Below are 22829 nucleotides of genomic sequence, written 5' to 3' on the forward strand. Positions count from 1 at the left end.
TCTTGTAGCTGTACTTTACTTCAGAATATATACTGCATGTTGTAATAATAATAATAATAATAGTTAAATATTACAATGTATGCTTAAATGATAATCATGAGGCTGGACTAGGCAGAGACACATTTGCCACATTGAGGCTTAACGCCTTTAAAAAAAAAACAGATAGTGCGTTATATGTATTCTCTGAAGCTCTACTGTTAGTTTCAGCATCTTTCTCTAGTGAACTCCTGTCATGATTTTTCATTTGTACTGTCATGCTGAATCATGTCTCCCTTTCTCTTCATTTCATCTTCCCTCCACTGTAGCTGCAGCTTGAAGAATGTTCTCCTCTGTGAAGGCCTTTGAGGGGCAGCAGTATTCGGCGCTGAAGAAACAGTGCCTGCAAAGTGGGACTCTGTTCGAGGATCCATTCTTTCCCGCTGTCGATGACTCGCTGTTCTATCAGGGGAACCGCATTGGCCGAGTGCACTGGAAAAGACCTGGGGTGAGTCGCTTGCATGAGTTTCTAACATCTACTGTCCGACCAGGATTTCCATGAGAAAAAAAGAATCTCCAGCTCACTGAACAACTTGACTTAAAATCGCTGATTTTGAAGCATGGTGCGTTGCTTAAACTCTCATTTAGGGTACACAGTTGGTGAGCCATGCTCAATTTATTCTCATCCCATGGTGTCTTCCCCAAGGACAGAGGGCTGTGGAAGAGTGTTTGAGAAATGGTGGTCTGTTACATGAAGCTTTTGAGTCATGTCCACTTTTTAGATCATCCTATAAAGTCCATTACTCATCTAATCAAAACGGTTGACCTTTGGTTATGGGTTTCAGAGGAGGAAGGAGCTGTGAAATGCTCCTATTAAGCAGAGAGGTTTTTTATGCACTGCTGGGAGTAAATGTTTAGGCTTGATATTAATGCATTTTCTGAATTATAAGATATGTTTCACACAAGTTATCATCTTTAGTCTATTTGTGGCTACTTCAGCAGGTAGTTACTGGTCCTGTGTAGTAACTAATATTAGTAGTTGCTCCACTAGAAGGTTGCCTTGATATTTTCTTTGCAAAAATCTGGTATAAATCCAATTCTACCTGGCGTAGCGTATTTTCGTACATTTAATTAAAATCTTTATCTGGTTTCAAAATCCTCTCAGAAATCATTCATGGTAGTTTGCTAGTGTTAGGTGTCAATATTACAACTAAGCCCATGTATTAACATGACTAAAAATCCTCAGTCCGCATATTAGGTGAAAATTCAAATTCAACCAAAATTGCTTGAAACTGTTCTCATTGAATTCAGAATCGAATGCTGAACAACATACTTTTTTACAGAATTAAAATATGTTTATCCGTTCTTGAAATATTACAAATCAAAGATTGAAGAAACGGCTTAATTTTTAGAAAGATGATGTAAGATTATGTAACAGGATTGCATGGTCCAAAATGGGCCTAATTAATGAATGAGATCAACTGTTTGTTTTTTATAACTTTTCTATTTTTCAAGATATTTACATGGAAATTGGCAGGCACATAGATGGTTGTAGACTGAATCCAAAATTTGGCAAATTAGTTAAAACAAATTATGCGAATTATTACAGTATTTAATTAGCATGAAGGATGAATGCATCCTAGCCAGGAATGTCATTCACATCTACCATTCTCTATTAAAATAAAAAGTAATAAAATAAAATTTCTAATACCCTCTTTGTGCTCCTTTGTATTTCACAAAAGTAGGGCCTACTAGTTTTTATATTCATCTCGTCTCATTATCTCTAGCCGCTTTATCCTGTTCTACAGGGTTGCAGGCAAGCTGGAGCTGACTACGGGCGAAAGGCGGGGTACACCCTGGACAAGTCGCCAGATCATCACAGGGCTGACGCATAGACACAGACAACCATTCACACTCACACCTATGGTCAATTTAGAGTCACCAGTTAACCTAACCTGCATGTCTTTGGACTGTGGGGGAAACTGGAGCACCTGGAGGAAACCCACGCGGACACAGGGAGAACATGCAAACTCTGCACAGAAAGGCCCTCGCCGGCCATGGGGCTCGAACCCAGACCTTCTTGCACGGCGCTAACCACTACACCACCATGCCGCCCAAGTTTTTATATTAAAGAATATAAATTATTCTTATTTCAAATGATATTCACAGCTTTCAAGGCGAACCTCGAAAAAACTGTGTTCCACGTCCAATAAACAATTCCAATTAAATTGAATTGAAATTGACACTCGCGTTTCTGACTTCTGGTTTTTTAAAATATCATTTCGACCACTAAAATGTCAATATTTTTCATCAAAACAATTAGTTATATTCTAAAATAGTTATTTATTTACATGAATCAGTTTTATTTGAAAACAATAAGTTGGTAAAGCTAAGAAAACTCACCTCAAAGTCTCCTGTGAATCATAACGTCAAAACTAGCAGACGGAAAATTTTGCTGAATACTGCATCAGAAACAGCGAGAGAGCTACCCTGTGTCCAAAATCACTCCCTACTCACTATATAGGGCACTATAGAGTGAGGACGCCATTTTGTAGTGCTGTCCAAAACAATAGTGAGGATAGAATTGGCAGGAAACAAAAAAAAAAGAGTATCTTGACTAAAAAAAACAAAATTCCTCTTAGAAATCCTGTTGACTCATACTAGCTCGTTAGCATTAGCAGTAAACATTACAAACATTTATGAACATGATTTTAAAAAAAACTTTCAAAAATCCTGTCAAGTTAGCTTGGTAGGCAGCGAGTTAGGATTAGTAGGAAATATTACAAACATTTAACATGACTAAAAATCCTCTCAGAAAATCAGTTTACTGTTGTTGGCTAGCTAGCAGGTTAGCAGTAAATATTACAAACATTTTTTGACCTGACTAAAAATCCTCTCAGAAATCTTGTCAAGTTAGCGTGTTAGGCAGCGAGTTAGGGTAGTATCTCACTGGGCTGCGACAGCCCGCGACTAGTTGGAGACACAACAATTGCGATAAAATATGCGAATTAGTGACAATTTCCCCATGGAATCACACTGAATTGATATTCGCATATTTTACCGTAATTGTCGTGTCTCTAACTAGTCGCAGGCCATCGCAGCCCGGCTTTCCCTCGGCAGGCAGGGAAGTAGAGGAAGCCTCACAGAAATTGACTTGAGAAGGGTTTGCGATGGCTTTGCGACACCAGCGATGCATTTGCGGCTATTTTGAGAGAAATTTTGTCGCACGAATTTTTTGAACATGTTCAAAATTTCAGAGACAAAGGAGCGACACTTTGCGACTCATGCGAGGAAATTGAGAAGCCCCGCGAATGTTTCAAGACACTCTTGCGAATGACGTTCGCAATTTGTCTCAGGCTGTCGCAGCCCAATGAGATACTAGCTTTAGGATTAGCAGGAAGTAAAAAAAAAAAGAGTATCTTGACTAAAAAAAAGCCTCTCAGAAATCCTGTTGACTCATACTAGCTAGCTAGGATTAGCAAGAAATATTGCAAACATTTAACATTACTAAAAATCCTGTTAGAAAATCAGCTTATCATACATGTCAACCTATACGGAATGTCCCTATTTTATACAGATTTGATTCAATAAACGTAGTATATGGGTGTATAAATAAAGTTATACGGATTCTTTAAAAAAACTTCATTATTTATTTAGAGCTATAATCAATTCCCACGACAGCCAGTAAAGAGTCTTATGAAATCACGCGTTATCTTGTGGTAGCGAGACTTCGTTCCACTTTTGATCATGTGCACACCGCATTGCGAGAATCCCGCCAACCTGGAAGTCATAGACATATAAACATAGACGCCGCCTTCTGCGTAGAATCATACGTCATCCTCGCCGCCAAATTGGATGTGGCAAAGTGGCGATTCCGAGAATAAAGATGCCTCATTCATGTGCTGCGTTTAACTTTACCAACAGGTTTACCGTCCAAACGAGATCACATGGGATTACCTTTCACAGGTGAGACTGGAAAAATACTTTTCATTGTATTTGGTCATTATAATGTAATTTTACGAACAGATTTTTCTGACTTTGTTGCTAATATGAAGTCTCGCGCATAATAGGTGCTCGGTGAAACCTGTCTCCAAACAACGAAGTATTTCCTTCGTAACTACGCTGATAACACTTTGTGTTTTTGTCAATCATTGGAGCTTTGTATTCATTCTGAAGGTTTATTGTTATTAATATTGAATAAAAAGTAACTTGGATATATCATTGTTAATTATCATTCAAATTTTAGGTAAATTATTTTAATTTGCATCTTATACGGGGGCGGCACAGTGGTGTAGTGGTTAGCGCTGTCGCCTCACAGCAAGAAGGTCCTGGGTTCGAGCCCCGGGGCCGGCGAGGGCCTTTCTGTGTGGAGTTTGCATGTTCTCCCTGTGTCCGCGTGGGTTTCCTCCGGGTGCTCTGGTTTCCCCCACAGTCCAAAGACATGCAGGTTAGGTTAACTGGTGACTCTAAATTGACCGTAGGTGTGAATGTGAGTGTGAATGGTTGTCTGTGTCTATGTGTCAGCCCTGTGATGACCTGGCGACTTGTCCAGGGTGTACCCCGCCTTTTGCCCGTAGTCAGCTGGGATAGGCTCCAGCTTGCCTGCGACCCTGTAGAAGGATAAAGCGGCTAGAGATAATGAGATGAGATGAGATCTTATACGGATTTTATAAGGGAAATACGGATTTTGGAGGTTGGTTATACAGGTTTGATTGACCAAAGGTTGACATGTATGGCTTATTATAAATATTTATTAACATGACTAAAAATCCTCTCAGAAATCCTGTCAAATTGTTAGTCAACTGCAAACCCCCCCCCCCCCCCAATTTTATTCTGTTTGAGTTTTGTTTTGAAGTATTAGAGAGAATCAGTAAGAAATAAAATGTTTAATGACACTGCTATAATTTTTTTGTGTGAATGAGGTAATGTGCTTACTTTACAAAGGTTAGCCACGCTTGTGTCATCGATTCTGTTGAGGTATTATGACCTGCAAGCAAAGCAACAAGTCTAAATAATACACTAGCAGCCTATAAAGAATGCACATGTACACACGTTAACGACCCTGCAGCTAAAAGAGATGGAACTGTAAATGCAGATCGTTCTCCTCAGCCTACAATACCCAAGGGCAGGCAACATGTCAAAACTGTCCAAGTCAGTCATCCCTCAATCTCACGCAGTCTGCAGCTCTTCTGTCCTGGAACGCTGCCCACTCTGGACTCTCTCTCTCTCTCTCTCTCTCACACACACACACACACACACACACACACACACACACACACACGGGGACCCAGAGGAACGTTCTTCTGCAGCCCCATAATTATTTATCACTGCTAAAATAGAGCCTGATAGCGTGACTGCTGTTCTCAGCTATGAACAATTCAGAGCAATCATGAATATTACTTTAAAATCCTCTCAGAAATCCTGTCAGGTTTTTAGATTTAGCTAGCTAGCATTAGCCGGATTGCAAACATTTATAAAACAGGCTAAAAAGGTCCTCTCAGAAATTATAGCTTGTAATCAGCTAGCAAGAATTAGCAGGAAATATAACAAACATTTATTAAACAGACTTAAAAAAAAATTATCTCAGAAATCAAACATGTTGACACAAGTTAGGTGATATTAGCAACAAACATTACAAACATTTATTAAAATTACAACAAAAATGCTCTCAGAAACCCTGTTGTCTCTTATCTAGCTAGCATTCTTAGTAAATATTACAAACGTTTGTTAAAATGGTTAAACAAATCCTCTGAGAAATCATGTCAATTAGGGGTGCAGAGGTGGACAGTAACGAAGTACATTTACTTGAGTACTGTACTTAAGTGCACTATATAAACAAGCTATAAAAATTCTTGATAAAAAACCACTTCAGCACCACCATTGCAATATTCTAGAGAAACATCATTTATTAAGTTTTGAAAATTTTAGACTGTTCAAGCTTGTGTCTAGTGTACAAGATCCTATATGGTCTGGCCCCAGCTTGTCTATTGGAGTTTGTCTGTTATCGTCCTGCTAGTTCCATACGATCCTCCAGAATAGCCTCTGTCCATGACTGTAACATACCTTTCTATTGCACAACTTTTGGACAATCTTCTTTTTCTTTTAAAGCCACTACACAGTGGAATGCACTATCAGGGGATTTAAAGAACTGTCTCTCCATTGGGAGCTTCAAATCACAACTGAAATGTTTCCTAAAAAACAGTCAAAACTGTAATCACTGATTCATGGTGCTGACAGAATGCGTTTATGTTGGATGCGGGTGTTTGCGTGTGTGTGTGTGTGCCTGTGTGCGAGTTTGGGGTGTAGGGGGTTTGGACACTCATGTGAGTAATTTGTTTACTGTATGAGTGGAGTTTGCTATTTGGGTGAGGTAGGAGGTCTGGATATTTATTTTGTGTGTTTTTATGTATTGTTGTTTTTATGTCTTGCCTGGGACTGCAGATGTAAATTAGCCTGAGGCCAACTCTGGTACGATGCATTAAATGACAACATTTATGTTTTAATTGTACATGGTCCCTTATAAAATAAACTGAAACTGAAACTTTTTGAGTATCTGTACTTGACGTTTTTTTTTTTTTTTTGGAAACTTATGACTGTAACTTCACTACATTGTACTTTGGGCGGCACGGTGGTGTAGTGGTTAGCGCTGTCGCCTCACGGTAAGAAGGTCCGGGTTCGAGCCCCGTGGCCGGCGAGGGCCTTTCTGTGCAGAGTTTGCATGTTGTCCGCGTGGGTTTCCTCCGGGTGCTCTGGTTTCCCCCACAGTCCAAAGACATGCAGGTTAGGTTAACTGGTGACTCTAAATTGACCGTGAATGGTTGTCTATGTGTCAGCCCTGTGATGACCTGGTGACTTGTCCAGGGTGTACCCCGCCTTTTGCCTGTAGTCAGCTGGGATAGGCTCCAGCTTGCCTGCGACCCTGTAGAACAGGATAAAGCGGCTAGAGAGAGATAATGAGACATTGTACTTTTCACTCCACTACATTTCTATCAAGGCCCTCATTACCATGAAGCAGGTTTGAAAGTGGATGTTTTTTTTCTTTTCTAAAACATGGTTGATTTTTCCGCAGGTGACACTGAGACAGACGATCAGTAATCACTAGGGTCACGTCACGTCCATAGACTGTATAAAATCAAGTTCAGTGATTTCTCCACAGCATTATCTGAACACGATTGGTTGATGGCAGAATGGAAGTACTGTAGGCGGTGGTTCTGGGGAATGCATGCATCCATGGCCATACCTAGAACCCATGTTTCAGTTTTCTGAAAGGAATAAAGAGTCATTTCGTTTTAAATATTTGCTTTGTTTGCTGAAGACGAACCACATCACAACCTACAAAAACTCGCCATCCAACATGCAGAAGCATATTAAGGTATATAAAAGTTTTATTCCAAGAGAAAGTTTCCAACAAAGTTGTTTGTGCTTTTAGAGCTAGCGATAATGTTGCAATAGCTATGCAGTCTGGTTAGTCAAATGACTTTCTATGGATCTGCCCGTCAAGTTGCCATTGCTTTGTCCACGGCTAACGTTTACACGTAGCTAGTTAACTTGGACACTGTTAGTTAGCATGTAAAAACGGAGCTACGCTAACATGAATAACTTTAACTTATCTGAAGTCCTTTCAGAAATATGTTTTAGCATAATCTTGCCAAATAAACAGAATGTAGAAATCTTTCTTTTCTAGGAGCGTTAGCTACCCAATATGATTTCGAGTTTGAAAAGAGTTTGCTAGAAGTCAGGTGGAGTTTCACTGACCTAGCTAGCTTAACATTAATCCATCATGATGGCACAGCATGCATTCATTCTGTGAATTCACATTTCTGTCTTTGGTAGTGACATTAGCTATTGTAAGCGTTGTGGCAATAATACAACGATGCGTTGACAGAAAATGTACTTTTAATACTTAAGTATTTTTAAAAGCAAGTACTTCAGTACTTTAACTTAAGTAAAAATTTGACTGGACAACTTTCACTTGTATCGGAGTAACATTTGACCAGCGGGATCTGTACTTTGACTTAAGTAATGAAGTTTGGTACTTTGTCCACCTCTGTAGGGGTGTAATACAATACCATTATCTGTATCTTTGTTTTGCGCTAAAAATAATTTCTTTTCATATTTAGATTTAAACAAGTGGCAATGTAAAAACTAGAACAAAACTGAAAGAAAAAAAAGAAACAGCACTCAGATGGAAGACATTATTATTCACAAATTATAACAGCAATAGCAAACTGCAAAACATAACTTTATTCAATTCCTGGACCAGATGCCTTGTGCAGTTTTCTGTCTAATGTAACTGAGAAGGCAAGCTAACTATATTTCAGATCATTAATGTCTTTCCAAAATCAAAGCTACAATTGACAACAATAGCCATCTTAAAAAAAATAGTTGACCAGATTTCTCATTCTCATTATCTCTAGCCGCTTTATCCTTCTACAGGGTCGCAGGCAAGCTGGAGCCTATCCCAGCTGACTACGGGCGAAAGGCGGGGTACACCCTGGACAAGTCGCCAGGTCATCACAGGGCTGACACATAGACACAGACAACCATTCACACTCACATTCACACCTACGGTCAATTTAGAGTCACCAGTTAACCTAACCTGCATGTCTTTGGACTGTGGGGGAAACCGGAGCACCCGGAGGAAACCCACGCGGACACGGGGAGAACATGCAAACTCCACACAGAAAGGCCCTCGCCGGCCCCGGGGCTCGAACCCAGGACCTTCTTGCTGTGAGGCGACAGCGCTAACCACTACACCACCGTGCCGCCAGATTAGTTGACCAGATTTACTTTTTTAATTTAGTTTCCAGAAAGATCAAAAAGGTTCATGGGACATGCAGTCAGAATTTACTGTAAAGCTTGGACACAATGTTTCTGCAAGTCAAAATGGGGTCCTTTAAGCAGCATTTCATTATAATGACTATATGAATTTCTGAGAAGATTGTTTATATATATATATATATATATATATATATATATATATATATATATATAATCTCATCTCCCCCTCCTAGAACTGCCACCTTATTGTGGTGGAGGGGTTTGTGTGCTTGAATGATCCTAGGAGCTATGTTGTCGGGGGCATTACGCCCCTGTTAGGGTCTCCCAAGGCAGACAGGTCCTAGGTGACAGGCCAGACAAAGAGCAATTCACCAAAACCCCTTATGGATAACAATTGATCAAGGACCGTGACGTCGCCTGGTATGGCGCAGCCAGGGCCCCACCCTGGAGCCAGGCCCGGGGTTGGGGCTCGTATGCGAGTGCTTGGTGCCCGGGCCTTTGCCCACGGGGCCCGGCTGGGCTCAGCCCGAAGCGGTGACGTGGGCCCGACCTCCTGTGGGTTCACCACCCACAGAGGTAGCCGTAGGGGATTGGTGCAGTGTGGATTGGGCGGCAGTCGAAGGCAGGGGCCTCGACAACCTGATCCCCGAACACAACAGCTAGCTGTTGGGACATGGAATGTCACTTCGCTGGGGGGGAAAGAGCTTGAGCTTGTGCAGGAGGTTGAGAGGTACTGGCTAGAGATAGTCAGGCTCACCTCCACGCACAGCTTGGGCTCCGGAACCCAGCTCCTCGAGAGGGGCTGGACTCTCCACTTCTCTGGAGTCGCCCATGGTGAACGGCGGCGGGCTGGTGTGGGCTTGCTTATAGCTCCCCAGCTCAGCCGCCATGTGTTGGAGTTTACCCCAATGAATGCGAGGGTTGCCTCTCTGCGCCTTCGGATTGGGGAGAGGGCTCTTGCTGCTGTTTGTGCCTATGGGCCGAATAGCAGTATAGAGTATCCGGCCTTCTTGGAGTCCCTGGGAGGGGTACTGAGAGGTGCTCAGACTGGGGACTCCATTGTTCTACTGGGGGACTTCAACGATCATGTGGGCGATGACAGTGATACCTGGAGGGGCGTGATTGGGAGGAATGGCCTCCCCGATCTGAACCTGAGTGGTGTTTTGTTATTGGACTTCTGTGCTAGTCACGGTTTGTCCATAACGAACACCATGTTTGAGCATAGGGGTGTCCATAAGTGCATGTGGCACCAGGACACCTTAGGTCGGAGGTCGATGATCGACTTTGTTGTCGTTTCAACGGATCTCTGGCCCTATGTCTTGGACACTCGGGTGAAGAGAGGGGCTGAGCTGTCAACTGATCACCACCTGGTGGTGAGTTGGATCCGCTGGCGGAGGAGGAAGTCGGACAGACCTGGCAGGCCCAAACATATGGTGAGGGTCTGCTGGGAACGTCTGGCCGAGCACTCTGTCGGGGAGGTCTTTAACTCCCACCTCCGGGAGAGCTTCTCCCAGCTTCCGAGGGAGGCGGGGGACATCGAGTCTGAGTGGACCATGTTCTTTGCCTCCATTGTCGACGCGGCTGTTCGGAGCTATGGCCGCAAGGTCTCCGGTGCCTGTCATGATGGCAATCCCCGAACCCAGTGGTGGACACCGGAAGTAAGGGATGCTGTCAAGCTGAAGAAGGAGTCCTATCGGGCCATGTTGGCCTCCGGAACTCCTGAGGCAGCTGACGGGTATTGGCAGGCCAGGCGTGCTGCAGCTCGGGCAGTTGTGGAGGCAAAAACTCAGAACTGGGAGGAGTTTGGTGAGGCCATGGAGGAGGACTATCGGTCAGCCTCGAAGAAATTCTGGCAAACCGTCCGGCGCCTCAGGAGGGGGAAGCAGTACTCTGCCAACACTGTTTACGGTGTGGGTGGGGAGCTGTTGACCTCGACTGGGGACATTGTTGGGCGGTGGAAGGAATACTTCGAGGATCTCCTCAATCCCACCGTCACGTCTTCCATTGAGGAAACAGAGGCTGATGACTCAGAGGTGGACTCGTCCATTACCCAAGCTGAAGTCACTGAGGTGGTTAGCAAGCTCCTCGGTGGCAAGGCACCGGGGGTGGATGAGATCCGCCCTGAGTATCTCAAGTCTCTGGATATTGTGGGGCTGTCTTGGCTGACATGCCTCTGCAACATCGTGTGGTGGTCGGGGACAGTGCCTCTGGAATGGCAGACTGGGGTGGTGGTCCCTCTTTTTTTAAGAAAGGGGACCGGAGAGTGTGCTCCAATTATAGGGGAATCACACTTCTCAGCCTCCCAGGGAAGGTTTACTCCAGGGTACTGGAGAGGAGAATTCGGCCAATAGTCGAACCTCGGATCCAGGAGGAACAATGCGGTTTTCGTCCTGGTCACGGAACACTGGACCAGCTCTATACCCTTCATAGGGTGCTCGAGGGTTCATGGGAGTTTGCCCAACCAGTCCACATGTGCTTTGTGGATCTGGAGAAGGCATTCGACCATGTCCCTTGTGGTATTCTGTGGGGGTGCTTCGGGAGTATGGGGTTCGGGGCTCTTTGCTAAGGGCTGTCCGGTCCCTGTACGAACGGAGCAGGAGTCTGGTTCGCATTGCCGGCAGTAAGTCAGACCTGTTCCCAGTGCATGTTGGACTCCAGCAGGGCTGCTCTTTGTCACTGGTTCTGTTCATAATCTTTATGGACAGAATTTCTAGGCGCAGCCAGGGGCCGGAAGGAATCCTGTTTGGGAACCACAGGATTTCATCTCTGCTTTTTGCAGATGATGTTGTCCTGTTGTCTTCTTCAAACCAGGACCTTCAGCATGCACTGGGGCGGTTTGCAGTCGAGTGTGAAGCGGCTGGGATGAGAATCAGCACCTCCAAGTCCGAGGCCATGGTTCTCGACCGGAAAAGGGTGGCTTGCCCTCTCCAGGTTGGTGGAGAAGTCCTGCCTCAAGTGGAGGAATTTAAGTATCTCGGGATCTTGTTCACGAGTGAGGGAAGGATAGAGCGTGAGATCAACAGGCGGATCGGTGCGGCCTCCGCAGTGATGTGGTCATTTTACCGGTCCGTTGTGGTGAAGGAGCTGAGCCAAAAGGTGAAGCTCTCGATTTACTGGTCGATCTGTGTTCCGACTCTCACCTATGGTCATGAGCTTTGGGTAATGACCGAAAGAACAAGATTGCGGATACAAGTGGCCGAAACGAGTTTCCTTCGCAGGGTGGCTGGGCGCTCCCTTAGAGATAGGGTGAGAAGCACAATCACTCAGGAGGAGCTTGGAGTAGAGCCGCTGCTCCTCCACATCGAGAGGAATCAGCTGAGGTGACTCGGGCATCTCTTTTGGATGCCTCCTGGACGCTTCCCTGGGGAGGTGTTCCAGGCATGTCCCCCTGGGACAAGGCCCCGGGGAAGACCCAGGACACGCTGGAGGGACTATGTCTCTCGGCTGGCCTGGGAACGTCTCGGTGTTCTTCCCGAGAAGCTGGCCGAGGTGTCTGGGGAAAGGGAAGTTTGGGCTTCCATGCTCAGACTGCTGCCTCCGTGACCCGGCCCCGGATAAGTGGAAGAAGACGAGACGAAATCATCTCATCTCATTATTTCTAGTCGCTTTATCCTGTTCTACAGGGTCACAGGCAAGCTGGAGCCTATCCCAGCTAACTACGGGGGAAAGGCGGGGTACACCCTGGACAAGTCGCCAGGTCATCACAGGGTTGACACATAGATACAGACAACCATTCACACTCACATTCACACCTACACACCTACGGTCAATTTAGAGTCACCAGTTAACCTAACCTGCATGTCTTTGGACTGTGGGGGAAACCAGAGCAGAAGGAGGAAACCCACGTGGACAAGGGGAGAACATGCAAACTCCATACACACATATATATATATATATATATATATATATATATATATATATATATATATATATATATATATATGTAGAGAGCAATCTTTTATGAACAATGAGAAATATGCATTGTGACCATAGAAGTTTTACAGTATTTTTAAAAATTATTTTTCAACAGCCCTACAGAAATATGCAGCTGTGTGCACAATCTGTGTGAGCTACATGGAGCAGAGCCTCAATAAATGAAAATGATAAATGAATAAAGAATCAAATGAATAAATGAAAATGAAAGCATATTTCTTTTGTTTGTACAGAAATTTGGTATTAATATAGTTATTCAGCTGTGAGTTCTAGTCCACTGATTTAATTAGTCGAGTGCTGATATGTTTCACTGTGTGTATCACTTTGCTTGTCACGTAAAACTTCACTCTCTGGTTCTAACCAGTTACTATGGTGGTGTTACTGACATCATCAGAGGGCATGGTAAATGATACTTTTCAGGAATATAATTTTTGATTTAAATAATTAAAGCTTGTCAGATGAACATGAAAAGGAAGAAGGGGTGCCAATTTTAATGGAAGCACCTTTAAAAGTAATATACAAATCAATGTGATCTAGCTACAAAGCTGGCCGATGTGCTATAAAGTGACTGTGGTTTCTTCAGGATCTATGTCCCTTGTGGAACAAAAATAAAGAGAACATTTGGCCATATTGTGTCCAAAATGTCACTTACTTGATATTAATTTCCATAACTAGATCACAGCTGTGCTGATATTCAAGTACAACAGTGCTCCTATTCATGTGATATTGTTTAGTTTTAGTTTGGAGCTCAGTAAGGCAGTACTTAAGTCAGGTAAAAACCAAACAGTGTGTCTCTCATTCATATAATGTTAATCAGCTTGCTATTTGTTCCCTGAGCATGGTTGCCAGATTATGTGTATAATGTCTGTGTACTGCAGATATACAGTACTCTCCACGATTACCAGCATCCCTTGTAAAGATGAGTAAAAACGGTTATAAAAAAATCCACCTTTCAGTGAAGTAGTTTCATCTCACACTGAAAAAAAAGAGAAAACTCCAACCTTTAATTGAAATAAATTTATTCAGAGAAAAACAAATTCCTCATAAAGAAATAATTATTTTCAACAAAAACACATGTGCCACTATAATTGGCAACCCTGGAAATTATAGTGAACACAATATAACTGAAGCATGTTTCCCATTTAAATTGTACATTTTTAGTTGATTGGAGTGTGTAGGAACTTTCAAGCTGTAATCCATGACTTCCTGATTAACTGGAAAACAACACAGAGGCCAAATTCCCTTAGTCAACCATCAGCAGTAAATCGCAGTAAATATTACTTCATAGTTAAAAATTGTGCTAAAACACAATCATTTATTTGAAACTTCAAAAGTGGCATCCAAATGTAATAAAGGCCCTCTAGACTTATATCACTTATCTATGTTGACTCACATAAAATAGGGCGGCGGCTACAAGTATCGACACCTTAACGATCTTTTGGCCATTGCAAAAGTAGAAAAGACTTTCAATATGTAAATTGTACATGAATAATTACTCAAACTTCCACTGGGAAAAAATGAGTTGATTCCTGATTACTTAGCATATCAGATCACGTGATCCTGTTCCACAAGTATTGACACCTTTGTCCACAGTTATCGACACCCAGTTGATTATTTATAAAAAAAAAATAATCTTTATGTGGTATTAAGTTAACAAAACATAATTTTTATTTTATATAAATATATCGATGCTGGTGCTTATGTAAATGAGGAAGTAATTCTAATGCTTGTAAACAAATGAACTGATAATGTTTAACCTGTGTCAGAAAATCTTTTTGTTCCACTTTCTACCCACTTTCTAAGTATTTTCATAGATCACATTTTGTTAATCATTCATTGTTGTTTGTATTAATTTCTAGTTTTGTAGTTTACCAATAAATGTCAACAGGCAATTGACACTGTAACCACATGAAACTCCAGGTCAAAGGTCACATCATTCCTCAAACCAAAATATAAAATGTCTCCTGATACTGTAATATGTGGTAGATGTTTACAACAAACTGCAAAAAAATAAATAAATAAATTACGAATGGAATAGAAAGATCTGAATATTTCAAGCATGTAATTTTTTATATGCTAGGAATTCAATTCTGGTCTAATTCTATTTATTGCAATAGGATTCCAAATACTCCATAAGCATTCCATTCTGCTATGAATAAAAAAAAAAGTATAAATCACAGCACTTTTTTTTAAAGTACTTCACCTGCTTCAATAATGTTACATAAAGATCGATACATAACAGTTGTAAATGTCACTTAATTCCACAGGGTGTCGATAATGGTGGGCACCAGTGAAAGTGATCACTATTATCGAAACATCATATGACTTCTCAAACGTGTGTTTGGATACAAAATGGCGACTGTCAAATGAAAGAGTAAGAAACAAAGTAGGTTTCGACAAGGAGATCATGAAATATCAGTTAATTAGAGGAAGTAAAAACATGTCCATGATCTTTCCACCATGCTTACCTGCGATGATAACGTCCGGGTTTTACTCAAATTGCTGATCGTGCTGAAAAAAAATTCCCTCTCAGGTAACGAGCCGTGTCATCAGACAACAAGATCAAAGGGCGTTGGGGGTCTTCCAGTTGATTAATTAACCAATAATAACTCTTGTAACTGAAATTCACCTTTGTAAAATTGTTTTTTATTGGTAAATCTGAAAAGTTGTTGATAATTATGGACTGTCGATAATTGTAGCCGCCGCTCTACTTTGTTTTGAAATAGATAAATAAAATCACAATTCCACCTTAGCTTTGAATACTTTTAGACCAAACTTTGTAGCATCTTTAGTGTTTTTAGGAACAGCATTTTCTTTCATAATTTGCAATTCTTACTCACTTATGGTGACGACGCGATTGGCAGCCATTTTGCCGAGTCGCTCGAGGCGATTATTGAGAAACAGTCCAAATTTCTCAACCATTCAGCATGTGCGATTTTCTATAATCACCTGCATATTTATACTAAAAACATTTATGAAAATGACTGGAACTGTCTATCTTTCTCACACACACACACACACACACACACACACACACACACACACACACACACACACACACAGGACCCAGAGGAGTGTTCTGCTCCAAAGCCCCCAAACTACTGCTTCTGCAGACCCATTATTATTTATCACTGCTAAAATGCACCCTGACAGCATGGCTGCTTTTCTCAGCTCTGTAGTACAATTCTGCTACATCTGAACCCTCCTCAGCATAAAAAGCACAAGAAGAATCAGTTAAACAACAAAAAAAGTGGTACATGCTGTAATGCAAGAAGAAATCATTTTATTATTTGTACAAGTCAGTAGGCTCAGGAGACAGCTGGTAAAAATGGGCTAGGGCTAAGCCTTCCGCCTATTTGGGAGAAAAAAACATACATAAAAATTAAACTGGCATCTGCATTGTCTTATTTGCTGTTAACAAATTTTTGAGGTTTTTTTAGGACCAAGAAAAGCACTACCAACAGTTGTGACACAGTATATCATGAAGAAACAAGGCTGGACCTGATTTCTTTCTAGCCCAGACTGTAGGTTCATACAGCCCATCAGTGACAGTCGTATCAGGTGAATACATGGACTGAATTTTTTTTCTGCATTGAGGTTAAATTATTTAAGCCTGCTTCTCTGATACCTTCGTAGCACATCGTCAGCTACAGTGTCTTGCAAAAGTATTCACCCCCTTTGTGTTTGTCCTGTTTGTCGCATTACAAGCTGGAATTAAAATGGATTTTTGGAGGGTTAGCACCATTTGATTTACACAACATGCCTACCACTTTAAAGGTGCAAATTGTTGTTTTATTGTGACACAAACAATAATTAATATGAAAAAACAGAAATCTGGAGTGTGCATAGGTATTCCCTGCCCAAAGTCAATGCTTTGTAGAACCACCTTTTGCTGCAATTACAGCTGCAAGTCTCTTGGGGTATGTCTCTATTAGCTTAGCACATCTAGCCACTGGGATTTTTGCCCATTCCTCAAGGCAAAACTGCTCCAAATCCTTCAAGTTAGATGGGTTGCGTTGGTGTACAGCAATCTTCAAGTTATGCTATATATTCTCAATTGGATGGAGGTCTGGACATTGATTAGGCCATTCCAAGCCATTTAAATGTTTCCCTTTAAACCACTCCAGTGTAGCTTTAACAGTATGTTTAGTGTCATTGTTCTGCTGGAACGTGAACCTTCATCCGAGTCACAAACCTCTGGCTGACTCAAACAGGTTTTCCTCCAGAATTGCCCTGTATTTAGTACCATCCATCTTTCCTTCAATCCTGACCAGCTTTCCTGTCCCTGCAGATGAAAAACATCCCCACAGCATGATGCTGCCACCACCGTGCTTCACTGTAGGAATGGTGTTCGCAGGGTGTTGGGTTTGCGCCACACATGGCATTTCCCATGATGGCCAAAAAGATCAATTTTAATCTCATTTGACCAGAGAATCTTCTTCCATGTGTTTGGGGAGTCTGCCACATGCTGTTGGGCAAACTCCAGACGTGTTTTCTTTAAGCAACGGCTTTTTCTGGCCACTCTTCCATAAAGCCCTGCTCTGTGGAGTGTACAGCTTAAAGTGGTCCTATGGACAGATACTCCCATCTCCGCTGTGGATCTTTGCAGCTCCTTCAGTGTTATCTTTGGTATCTTTGTTGCATCTCTGATTAATGCCCTCCTTGCCCGGTCTGAGAGTTTTGGTGGGCGGCCTTCTCTTGTCAGGTTTGTAGTGGTGACATATTCTTTCCATTTTGCAATAATGGATTTGAAGGTGCTTCCTGGGATATTCAAAGTTTGGGATGTTTTTGATAACCCAACGCTGATATATACTTTTTCATAACTTTGTCTCTGACCTGTTTGGAGTGCTCCTTGGTTCTCATGTTGCTTGCTTAGTAGTGTTGCAGAGTCAGGGTCCTTCCAGAACAAGTCCTATGTGCATAAATATGGGCATGTATTGAGGGTCATAGATTCAACATTTTTGGGTTTGTTTATTTATTTATTTTTGCAAACAATGTCATTACAGGGTGGCACGGTGGTGTAGTGGTTAGCACTGTTGCCTCACAGCAAGAAGGTCCTGGGTTCGAGCCCAGCGGCCAGTGTGGGCCTTTGTGTGGAGTTTGCATGTTCTCCCCTTGCCTGCATGGGTTTCCTCCGGGTGCTCCGGTTTCCCCCCACAGTCCAAAGACATGCAGTTAGGTTAATTGGTGGCTCTAAATTGACCGTGAGTGTGAATGGTTGTCTGTGTCTATGTGTCAACCCTGTGATGACCTGGCGACTTGTCCAGGGTGTACCCCGCCTCTCGCCCATAGTCAGCTGGGATAGGCTCCAGCTTGCCTGTGACCCTGTAGAACAGGACAAGCAGCTACAGATAATGGATGGATGGATTTCATTACTGGACTTTTTTTTTTATTAAAGGTGATGTACCTCTTTTCCACAAATTGACTTAATGAAATATCTATGACATGCTTTAGTCAAAATTCCACAAAGCAGCCCTGTACGCTTAGGTTTTTCACAAGGAGCACTTGTGCTCCTAAATGAAAAAAAATAGGAGCACAGAAAAAAATTTAGGAGCACTACGAATTTCTTAAATGCCATTTTTATTATTATTAAAACATCACTTTTTTACACTTACAGAATTAAATGGGGAAGATGTAATAAGTGTAACAATTCATTTCAATTCAATTCATTCAGACAAATCATTGACCCATAACCTCCCGCACCCTCACACACACACAATGTCCTGTTCCCATATTTTGTAATCTGGCCGCCTGCTACACTTTGCTGAGTCCATCCAGCGGTCCACAGCAGGGCTTGGATCAAAGTCTTCCAGAGATGGTCCCTCCAGGCTGATTCTCATGAGGTCCTCAGTTGTGCTCACTGCTAGGCAGCTTCGTTTGCTGTTCTTAATTCGGTTTTGTGCGGAGAAACCCCTCTCACACTGGGCAGCTGAAATGGGCAGCACCAGCATCATGTGCACCAACTCCAGTATGTTCTAGGGGGATCAAGATAGGCCTTACTTATCTCATCTATAACCATCAATAATAGGAGGGCACTGCAGCATATAAATGCTCAACAGTGTTTGCTTACCTTATAATCCTCTCTGTATGGCTCCTTGGTAAGCATGGTCTCCCACAGGCCACTGTAGTGCTTGTCTTTGAAGTGTTGACTGACCAAGATCTTCAGTCCCTGCCACTCATTCTGAACAGCTGCCAGGTCACACCCTGATCTATGGAGATTAGCAAATTAGCAAATACCAAAAACATAATTGATTGCATTATAGTACAGCAGTGCAAAATATATTCTTACCTGCTGAGAGGCTCTCTGAAATGCGCCACCAATTCTGCCACGTCTTCATCACCAAACGTCAGAAGGCTGGCATGGTCATCAGGCCATGTGTCATGGTTGAAGACTTTGAAGGCCTGTACTGGGGTCCTGACATCAGCCCCATCGTCCAAAAGCCCACCAAACCGGTCTTTCAGTTCAGACACGCAGATGTTGATGGCTGATTCCACATGCTTCTTCAGCTGGGGGTGGGTGAAGTCAGCAAGACCTGTGAGATTCCCCTTCAGTGATATTCCCTTTGAGCGAGACAATCACACACAAAATTGTTTTAAGACAGCATGTTTCCAAAATGTTAAAATCCAAAACCTACAGTACACTAATAATAATATAGTGACTGATTCAAACACTTCTGCAGCCATGGCCAGATGCAGGGACTGTAACCAATATGCTGAAGTGTAATGTAAGTTCTGCTCTAAACATATTTCCCTAAAATCCCAACAAACTCATCCTAGTAACACACCTGGAATCTACACTCATCTTCCTCTCCATGCTGAGCAAGCATGGCCTGGATCTTCTCGAGCATGCCTCCTGACTTTGCCCTGGACTTAAATGCTTCCAGTCTGGTCACAGTCTTCTTCAGTTCTGACGTTGCTTGGGGGAGGATCAGGTCTTTTCTCTGCAGGGTCAGGCTAAATGAAGACAGCTCCTCGAAGACGTCAGCGAGAAAATGGCAGAATACACAAAGTGCACTCTCCATCCCTCTCTTTACCTATGTGGTAGTGAGTAGATCAATACAAGTAGGCCCTATGTATTCCTAGCCACTCCCTAATCTGCCAAGCATTAAAGTCTGAAATCAATTTTTTAGTTTCATGTACTGTCTAGGACTCACCTGCTTTGCCTGTCCTTGAATCTCCACTGATCCTGCAACAGCCAGGTGCTCCATGTGCTGCAGAACAATGGAGTACTGGCCATGGCCTGTGGCAAGGTCAGTATCTGTTCCATATCGCAGGAACACTTTGAGGGCTCTGTGGACATGAGGAATCCAGCGTGTCCCCTTGACGGTAGACGGTGTGCAGACCTTCACACCAAGCTCTTGCCCTAGTTGATGGAGCTCTCTTTTGGATTTTCCACTGAAGTGGTAGGTCTTCCACACGAGATGCAGGAGATCGTACACCTGGCACACCATTGGTTCCTTCTTCTGCAGGGTCAGGATTGCCAACTCTAGTCTGTGAAGGCAAAAATAGTTAAAAACAACCTTTTTCTTCCCCTCTGTGTTACAAAAGTAGCTTGTGTGTCTGTGTTGCTGACAAATGTGTGTGTGCATTCATTACATTATTATCATGCAGGAAAAGAGTCCCGGCAATGGAATAGATAGGTTTTTGTTAACTTCTTGAAGGATGATAGTGATGACCCTAGTTTAGTATACATCATATCTGCTACCACATAATCATAACCATATTTTTTCAGTTACAAACCTGTGTGGCATGCAGTGGATGGGGATAATATGCTCCCCTGCCTCTCTTTGGAGGAGAGCAATCACTCCTCCACGGTGGCCCATATTCACTGAGGCACCATCTGCCCCAAAGCTGATGAGCTTCGCCAACCACGACCCCCCATTGTCCTCGGGGTAAACTGCACTGAATGCAGCCTTGGTTGCATCCAGAACACCTTGAAGGACAACACAAAAACATGAAAAACAAACAAGAGATTGAGTGAATTATGGATTTATGAAACTGTACAAAAATGAAGGTTTCTTTCTAGCTGCTGGATTGACCACTTACCAATGGCATGGGAGTGTTCAAGAGCCTGTTGGCCAACCAGTAGAGTGACTGGTTTCCCACCCTCCACCAGACGCACATAGACAATCTCACACTCAATGTTTGATATGTCAGTGTCTCCATCGATGAGGACTGCAAGGTACTTTGCTGTTCTCAGTTGAGCAGTTAGGCTCTCTTTCAAGAGATCAGCAATTTGTCCAATCATTTCCGCACATCTGTATGAATAAGAACACTGTCGTAAAGTGCTTGTAGTTCATGCAGTCACATAACATGACTGACAATTTGTTCCAAACATTTGTTGCAGCCCTATCATTATACGAAGAATATTAAAATAAACTCTAAAAACTAACATTCAAAATTCTGCATGGTAATAATTCTTAATATAACTTCATAAAAAATACAAAAAATCAAATTAAACACACTGCTGACAACTTAATGCTGATACCTACTAGGGATGGGCAGTCAGAAAAGACACACAATAACCTACAAAATAAAACAGACTACCACTGCTGTGTGCACTTCACCCCGACTGGGCCCGTGGTGGTCATGGCCCAGAGTATCCCTAGCTGGCAACAATGTATAATGCCCGCTGTCAATGGTAACGGGAATTTTCACAGCAGAATCATGCCAGCGTATCACTTCGTAAGTAGAACAGTCAGCCTACACAAACTGTCTATCGTCATATCGTTAACATAGATGTGGACAGTCCTTGGACGCAGGTGGGGGAAATTAAGTAGCCTACTAATGCGAACATCGTTTGAATTGAAAAAGTTGAAAACGATCATGACATTGCCTCATAATTAAACTGAAGGCTGAAACGTCAAATAAAATTAATCATAAACTTTTTGTATATGTTTTCTCATGTTCACAAGTAGCCGTATTGTAAGGGGGATAACGTATAGTCTGCGGGTGACAATAGGAAAATATTTCTCTCTGGCGTCGGGATGCTGTTCGTCCTGACGGGAATTTTTTTTCCTATAGGCTAGTCGCCCTTGGACAATACATTATCCCTTACATAATAATGATCATTATAAAATACAATATTACCTCACGTGGTTGTCGTAAGTTGGGTTCACATCAATGCCATTCTTCTTGTGCAGGGTGATAAGTGGCCCAAATCTCACAAACGGCTCTTCCTCCTTGGCGATGAAGTAGGCAATGTTCATTTTGATCTTGAGCTGTCTCATTGCCTCCATCTCCAAAATCTTCACCTGTCTAACCAGGGCTGCGTCCACCATCGAGCCTTTGTTCTGTCGAATTAAATAACCGTCTCTGCAGGCGATGTGCCGTTTAGATATGTTGTGTTTCGTGAGACTGTCTTTTTTAAAGTGCTGGTTTCCAGTCACAAATGCCGAATTCCCTGCTTGCTTCTGCCCTTTACAGTATTTGCAGTACATTAGCTCGTTTTCAAAAACTAGCCATGGAAAAAGCTTGATCCAGTCAGCCTGAAACTTGTAAACCTTACTGTTTACACCACTGCTGGTAGTAGCACTACTATCCCTCACTGTTGTTGTATCCATTTCTTCTCTCACGATATCCTCCTCTCCCTCCTCGGATCTCACACGAGTTCTTTGAAAATACGACGATATTTGATTTTGTAACATTTTTAGATTTACGATACTGACACTGAGTGAACAAATGTAGCACTTTCCCCTGAGACGATGAAAAGGTTAGAACGTTGAGAGTCTTTGCTTTCCCGCCGCTCAACAGAAATGCGAGGCGTCATCGCACGTCAAGACGTGTTCCAACAGTTCTGATTGGTAGGGTATGAAAACTAGAAATAAGACCACACTTTGTTTGTTATTATTTTAGGGGCAAAATGCGAATGAAATGGCTGAAATCGGTTCTCGCACGTGTGCTCCCATTCTGTTTTTCCTACTCGCACCAATCTATTTTTAGTCGCATATGCGAGTAAAATGGTCGCACTGTACAGCCTTGCAAAGATAAAACACCACAGCACCTTCTCACTCTGTCTAAACAGCCCTGTTCAAAACAGCTGATTTGAGTGCTTGTTCCTTTAAATGATCAAGAGCCACTGCTCACCCCACCCCTTTCTTCCACAGGCCAATCAGGTTGCACTTTCCTCATGAATATTC

The 22829-nt window shown here is 42.6% G+C and overlaps 2 protein-coding genes across 2 annotated transcripts in view; one reads left to right on the forward strand and one right to left on the reverse strand.

The window, feature by feature from the left end:
- Positions 1-319: 319 nt before the first annotated feature.
- capn5b (calpain 5b) overlaps positions 320-22829 on the forward strand; it is a 107599-nt gene continuing 85089 nt past the window's right edge. Inside the window, exon 1 of the mRNA XM_060935101.1 lies at positions 320-484. Coding sequence (XP_060791084.1) covers positions 320-484 — 165 coding nt within the window. The remainder of the gene's footprint in view (positions 485-22829) is intronic.
- On the reverse strand, positions 18183-22130 carry LOC132895758 (zinc finger protein 862-like). Its single transcript, XM_060936594.1, has 9 exons — positions 21781-22130; positions 20737-20948; positions 20431-20623; positions 19845-20181; positions 19476-19724; positions 18980-19251; positions 18761-18899; positions 18408-18665; positions 18183-18203 (listed from the first exon to the last, which is right to left on the reverse strand). Exons 1-9 carry the CDS (start codon positions 22128-22130, stop codon positions 18183-18185), a joined length of 2031 nt encoding a protein of 676 aa, XP_060792577.1.

This window comes from Neoarius graeffei, chromosome 12, assembly GCF_027579695.1.
Source record: "Neoarius graeffei isolate fNeoGra1 chromosome 12, fNeoGra1.pri, whole genome shotgun sequence".
In the NCBI taxonomy this organism is placed as follows: domain Eukaryota; kingdom Metazoa; phylum Chordata; class Actinopteri; order Siluriformes; family Ariidae; genus Neoarius; species Neoarius graeffei.

What these genes read in the sequence shown, in the direction of transcription:
- LOC132895758 (XM_060936594.1), bottom strand. Translation starts at nt 22,130, where the DNA reads ATGTACTGCAAATACTGTAAAGGGCAGAAGCAAGCAGGGAATTCGGCA. An exon ending in TTCAAGGACAGGCAAAGCAG is followed by an intron (nt 19,725 to 19,844) that starts GTGAGTCCTAGA and finishes ACTACCACATAG; the next exon opens with GTAAAGAGAGGGATGGAGAG. An exon ending in CATACAGAGAGGATTATAAG is followed by an intron (nt 18,666 to 18,760) that starts GTAAGCAAACAC and finishes TGATCCCCCTAG; the next exon opens with AACATACTGGAGTTGGTGCA.